The 6,339-nt window shown below is 39.5% G+C and overlaps 1 protein-coding gene across 1 annotated transcript; it reads left to right on the top strand.

Moving 5' to 3' along the window:
• The first annotated feature begins 1,829 nt into the window (after positions 1-1,829).
• LOC120660326 (ubiquitin-conjugating enzyme E2 36-like) lies at positions 1,830-6,050 on the top strand. The gene is made up of 8 exons (XM_039938819.1): positions 1,830-2,001; positions 2,091-2,118; positions 2,401-2,487; positions 3,779-3,837; positions 4,268-4,309; positions 4,385-4,458; positions 5,496-5,593; positions 5,677-6,050. The coding sequence occupies exons 1-8, from the start codon at positions 1,966-1,968 to the stop codon at positions 5,712-5,714; spliced, it is 462 nt and encodes a 153-aa protein (XP_039794753.1). The 5' UTR covers positions 1,830-1,965; the 3' UTR covers positions 5,715-6,050.
• The last annotated feature ends 289 nt before the right edge of the window (positions 6,051-6,339 follow it).

The following is a 6,339-nucleotide window of genomic DNA, read 5'->3' as shown; positions in this document are numbered from 1 at the left end:
TTACACTATTACAGTGTGCAGTCAGCATCAGAATTCAGCTGAACTGTAAAGCATCTATACTTACGCTGTCACATGTGCGGACACGATAAGTGGGTGAAGCCAGTGCACAAGCACAACACATTCAGAATCTGGGTACCTTTTTTATGTTTCATTATTACTACAAAACACCAATATACATGTTTTATCATACTATATTCTTAGATGAATTGTTCCTACAAATATAAAAATTTCACTGGGAGAGAAGAAATACTACACCTCTTTTAAAAAGGATGGTTCACATGAAAGGATACCTAAGCAGTTACTTTCACTTGAGCGCTAAAAGGATATATGGGAATCCTTTCTTATATCTTCTGCAACATTATATGTGAGCATGCCGTGTTTGATAGTGATCTTAGATCTATGAAAAAGGACATCAAAGCCGTCCTAAACATTCATTTTTGGACGAACCCTACTCTAGATCGACACGAAATATAGTCATTTGTCCTTGATAAAGCTAGAGAAATAACGGCGAATCCGTCCCTCTAGTGGCCTAGCCCAATCCAGATCTGCTTTTGTGCTTCATTTGTCACTGCGACCATAAACCTCATAAGCCTTTTCATCGCTACTACATGGAAACTATTCCGCCCAAACAACAGCGCCATCGACACGAAATCCGTAACCAAAACTATCTCCCTGGAGAAACAAAGATGATTAGTGGACCAACAACAGAAACCTATTTCACCCCCACTGTTACACAAAGATGCAAAAACAAAATACCGTTTCATATATTATCCGAGGAGCTTATTATGTAGTCATATATGACTTATATACCCTGGCGGGACTGGAAAGAAATTTAAAGCAAACAAACTCTGATAATATTTGTAGGTATAAGAATTTGGCACTAAACTTTTATTGACCGTGTAAATATCCACTAGCGAGTCACAATATATCTTGCTCACTTTAGTTTTGCCTTGGTTTTCTACGAAGATTAGGCATAATTAATAATCTATTCTATTATGCGATATGAAATCAACAATATTTACAGATCATACCGTATCAATAATAAAATATTTATATAAGCTTAAATTGAAGAAGTATAGACAAAAGCGATGGCCGTCTTCTTACCGTCGTCGGCTTGTCGTGTATTTGCACGATGCCAATTGTGAGACGTGAGTCTGCCTAGCGCCCTCCATTGAGACACCGATGATCTGTGACTATTGAGCAGCCACACACGGACAGGGTGGATTGTGAACTTCCAAATAATCGAATGATATTGTGGCTTTTGTTGCGGGTAAAAGTGGATTAAGATTATGAAATACTTAAAATCTTGAGCTAAGGTTAGTCTGAGATTAAAATTTTGAGCTAAAATTAAGCTGAAATTAAAGGACACGGAAAGAAAATTATGTATATACCACGTCTCAATGGACACCGTTCAAAACGTTGAGCTCTTTACGATCTTAACACTCCAAATGAGTTTATGTAAGTCATTATACAATTCCCCTTGATTTGCAAAACCTTAGGTAAGGTCCCTTCAGTCTAGAATGCTATCCAACGTGTACTAGTAACACAGGAGTTTCACTTCACATGAATGAAAAAAATAACAATGTATTTTAATGTTTTGAATAAATAAATTGGTATACACTAAAATAATAAATTACAAGGATTCTTAGTGAAAAAGTGTTGGGTAATGCTTCACTATATATATTTCACGCGTCGTCACAATATATGGTCTCATTTGAATTCGTAGTTTCGTACCCTCCGGAAAAGAAAATTCCTCCACGTGTCCTTGATCTGTAAAAATAGAAACTAGAGGGACCATGATTCAAAAATAGAAAAGAAACTAGAGGGACCAGGGCGCACAAAGCAAGCAAGCGACCATTCTCTTCTCCACCAGCGCCGCCTCCTTTATCCCCAATCTTTCTCCGCCTCCGCCGCGATCCCAAGGACCACCAAACCCTAGCACGAAGGCGCCTCCTCTGTCCAATCATGGCCAACAGCAACCTCCCCCGCCGCATCATCAAGGTGAGGAGTCCTCTCGGCCCCTCGAATTTCGGTTTCTTTCCATTATTTTTATGGAAACATGGTGATTTTTGGTGGTTTACTTCCTGCAGGAGACGCAGCGGCTGCTCAGCGATCCAGGTGAGATGCTTCATGAAAAGATGTTGGTTTGATGGGCCCCTTTCGTTTGTTTCTTTTTCCCTAGGATTTAGTTACAGCAAGCTTATTAGCCCTTAAAGGCCTCTGCCTGTTGTTTTTTCATTTAGCCAAAGAAATGCTAGAACGTCTAATTTTATCATGCATATGATCTTACTGTGCGAAGATAGTTCCACTTCTATGTCAAGATTGTTCCTCTGGAAATTTTAGGATTTCTTCGATGGGTTTGTGATGTTTCAGGGGTTGTGTGGCCTTTTGTTTTTGCAGCTCCAGGAATCAGTGCCTCCCCATCTGAAGAGAACATGCGCTACTTCAATGTCATGATCCTTGGCCCGTCTCAGTCGCCATATGAGGGTGAGGAACCTATTCCTCTTGTTCTTCTGTTCTGTATTTTAGTTGCCTTTAGACATCATGTATATGTTGAATTTAATAATATGGTCCTCTAACTGGCTTTAGAAATGTTAGATGGAATTGAGATTATTGGAAAAATTTAATTCCATACCATTCAAAATGTATAAACTTTAGTCAAATACCATTCAGTCACATTAGTTCACCTTGATAACATTGAAAAAAATGCTTTATCAAGATTGTACAGTGTGTTTCATGTCTTTCTGGCTTGTTTTTAATTATATTTTTACATTTTCCTCCATGTCTGTTGGGAACTATGCAATCTGACCGTTTTTGAAAACAAAGAAGTTTAGTAAGCTCTAGTGCATGCCTCCGGTGCTCTCCTCTTATCAATACTGTAGACTGTAGTTCTGCCCCTGGTGGCTCGTGGGGAAAAGTGCCATTGCGGCTTCACTTTGCTTGCTCTCTCAGCACCAGTGAGCACCTCAATTTCATTCTTCCCCATACATTAATCTGAGACCATAGCTTTCAAGACCTGCAAGTCCTATAGCAAGCCTCTTTCTCAGTCAGTTTTCCCGATGGCCTGCATTCTCCCGCTCCAAATCAATGACCTGTGTGGTTTCCGTTCATCAGTCTGTGGCATGGTCCTTTTTGGCATCATGTCAGGAATTGACATAGGCCCATGCGCCAGGTTTGACAGCAATATTTATGCACCAGGGTGTAGGCCAGCATGAAACCAAGGGGCAGCAGTGCCAGTGGAGATGAATTGCTGTGACTGGGCATGGAACAATACAACTGGTTGATTGCATAGGGCAGACAATACAAGCAAGAGATCTGTGGCTTGGGCTGAGTGAAGATGCATCAATTGAACAGGGGCACCAGACAAACAAGCTGGTAACTCTAGTTATGTGAAAAACGTTACTAATTGCTTATTGCTAGGATATTTTTTTAACTGCGAATGTTTGGAAAGCGGGACGGGTGGTCTTTACTATTAATTTCTCTCACTAAAATCCAAAGTATTTTCTGCAAGTGCTGGCTAGCAAGTCATACTTGCTAGGTTTTTTTTTGTGTGAGCATGTTTGTTTCATTGCCCTGAATGTTTTTGTGTTTTTTCCCTAGTATTTTTTTCTTCAGAAACTTCCTACATGTTTTCTGTTATCCAGTGTGATAATTGTTGCATTTTTTTGCTACCACCAATTCATCCTTTCTATCCTATTCAAAGAATGCAAAACAAAGCAGTGGAATTTTTTGTGTGCTCTCTAATATGGTGTCTAATAACTGTTGATTGGACTGTCAGGAGGAGTTTTCAAGCTCGAATTATTCTTGCCTGAAGAATATCCAATGGCTCCACCAAAGGTGCTTCATTACTACTGTAATCTTGACTAGGCTTTCAGTAGTGTTATGGTTTTACAAATTGTTAGTAAATAATAAGTAGTTCTGCTGATGCTTGCCAAGGTTAATTTAGGCTAAGTTGTACAGTGCATCAAATTCAGAAGGTTTCATATGTGTTGCTCCTCAATGAGATTCAGATTTCAGCTTCACATTTAACTGCAGATCATCATATGATATTTTGTATCACCCGTGGCCCAGCCACTCAAAATATTCTTGCAAATTTCAGTGACTTAAGTAAACTTGTATAACATCATTCATGCTTTTATTTGACTGATTAAAATTTGTCCTCTACTTTTTTTCACAAGCATTTCATATCTTGGTGGTAAGTTTGGTTTAAGGTCCATAAAATTTCTCAATTTATGGTTTCTAACTGAAGTCCTAATTCTGAACACAGGTTCGCTTTCTCACAAAAATTTATCACCCCAACATTGACAAGGTAAGTTGTTACGCTCGTGCTTCCCTCTTACGGTATTAGGATATACCGTGTTGCTTAATATTTACACTCATACAGCTTGGTAGGATATGCCTTGATATTTTAAAGGACAAGTGGAGTCCTGCCCTTCAGATCCGAACAGTTCTTTTGAGGTGAATACCTCTGTTTCACTGCTTTTCTGTATTAAAGTCAGTCTGGTTTATTTGGTGTCTTGGTTTGATATTTGTTCTTGAAAGTACAAACCATATAACAGCTCCACTAAACAAGCTATATGGTTCTTGAAAGGGCTTGTTGATGTCTGTGGCCATTATAAGATTACAGTATTAAGAGACGCTACGTAGTGGCAAATGTGTACCTTCAGAGCTTGTATTGCACATTGAAGTCCTTGACTACTACAAATCAGGATTAGCATATAAGATGCATTATTTTATTAGTAAAGACCCATTCAGAAATAAGAAATTGTCAGGCTGCCTTTCCATAAAATAAAGTGAATGGCGTGTACAATGTAGTGGAGGAAGCTGCAGTTGCTGCCATCGCTGCATATTATTTGCCAGAATGCCATTAAAGTGGGAGCAGAACATTTACATGTTCCCAAATCAACCTATGATCAGACATCTGCATCATGTTTGCTGCATTCACATAAGCCTAGTGTGCATGTAGTTTGTATCCCAATATCTTTTTTTGAACGAACGGCACGAGTGTGCGCCTATTTCATTGATAAAGAGGAAGAGAGTACAGGAGCATGGTTACAAAGGTCTAATCTCGTACAAATAAGGCCGCAAGTGGCCGTGCTCCTGCCGCAAGCCAAGCGGACACATCCTCTTTAATCCTGCCCAATACCGAGATGAAACTGGACTCTTTTCGATTGAAGATTCTTGCGTTACGCTCGTATGCACACAGCTCATATGCCTGCGTCAGTACCCACTGCACTGAATTTTTTTACTCCGTTCACATATGCCTACTGCATGTTGGTTATCTCTCAATCATAACACACTACGAATGCACATGGCACATGCATGCACAGAGATCATATCCCTGCTTCAGTGTTCAGAGTTGTTGGTGTCTATGCTTTTCTGGAAATTTTACTGAAACAAAATCTTGCTGAAACAGAACAAATAACTTAACTCGAATAAGTTAAATCTTAGCCGAGCAGTACATTTACTTTGCACTTGATGTTTCTGCTCTTCAGCATCCAGGCGCTGCTCAGTGCCCCAAATCCTGATGACCCGCTTGCTGATAATGTTGCAAAGCACTGGAAAGCTAATGAGGCTGAAGCTGTAGAAACAGGTGAGGGAATAACTTAATCTTGTTCACCTTTAGCTGTAGAATTTGGATGGATTATTCAGCTCAGTGGTGTTCTTGAATGACAGCCAAAGAGTGGACCCGTGTATATGCAAGCGGAGCATGAGCTTTGGACGATGCAATGCTCGCTTCTTTGGTAATAATCTTCGTAGTGGAGCTCGACTTGAATGACTATTGGCTGGTTACATTTGAAACTGAAGGGGTAATAATCTAGTCATATGTGGAAATTTATCCTCTTTATTATGGTGTGTACTTGAGTCTGATGTACATTAGTCTAACTGGGCATGTAAAGTGTTTCTTTCGTACGTCTGGTCGTTGAGAGAACATATATCATAATAATTATCCTGAAATGATGTGTGTGCCTGTTATTAAAAATGACTAACTGGGCATGTAAAGTGTTTCTTTCGTACTTTAAAAATGATGTCACCCTGCATTATTTTAAGATGACAAGCTCTGCCACACGCTGCATTGAATGACTTGACTCCCGTAGCTTTCTATATATAGGCTCCCATATTTTGATAATGAAGACAAATTGTGCTGGTTGGATCAGTTGACAGTAGTGAAACAAAGGTGCACATAGATCCCGGAAAAAATGGACCGAATTGGAGTGGACCAACGCCGCTGGGTCCTGTGGTGCGATGTCTGATAGTATTGTCTCACTGGTTGTGTTTTATTTTTTTTTCAAAAGGAAGCTTATATGGTTATATATTATTGTACATGTTATCTATTAT

This window comes from Panicum virgatum, chromosome 2N (assembly GCF_016808335.1).
Source record: "Panicum virgatum strain AP13 chromosome 2N, P.virgatum_v5, whole genome shotgun sequence".
In the NCBI taxonomy this organism is placed as follows: Eukaryota; Viridiplantae; Streptophyta; class Magnoliopsida; order Poales; family Poaceae; genus Panicum; species Panicum virgatum.
This window is presented reverse-complemented; position numbering and strand designations above follow the sequence as displayed.

Coding starts and splice junctions, on each gene's coding strand:
- LOC120660326 (XM_039938819.1), top strand. CDS start 1,966: ATGGCCAACAGCAACCTCCCCCGCCGCATCATCAAG. Junction 4,310..4,384: donor ATCACCCCAACATTGACAAG/GTAAGTTGTTAC, acceptor ACACTCATACAG/CTTGGTAGGATATGCCTTGA. Junction 4,459..5,495: donor ATCCGAACAGTTCTTTTGAG/GTGAATACCTCT, acceptor TCTGCTCTTCAG/CATCCAGGCGCTGCTCAGTG.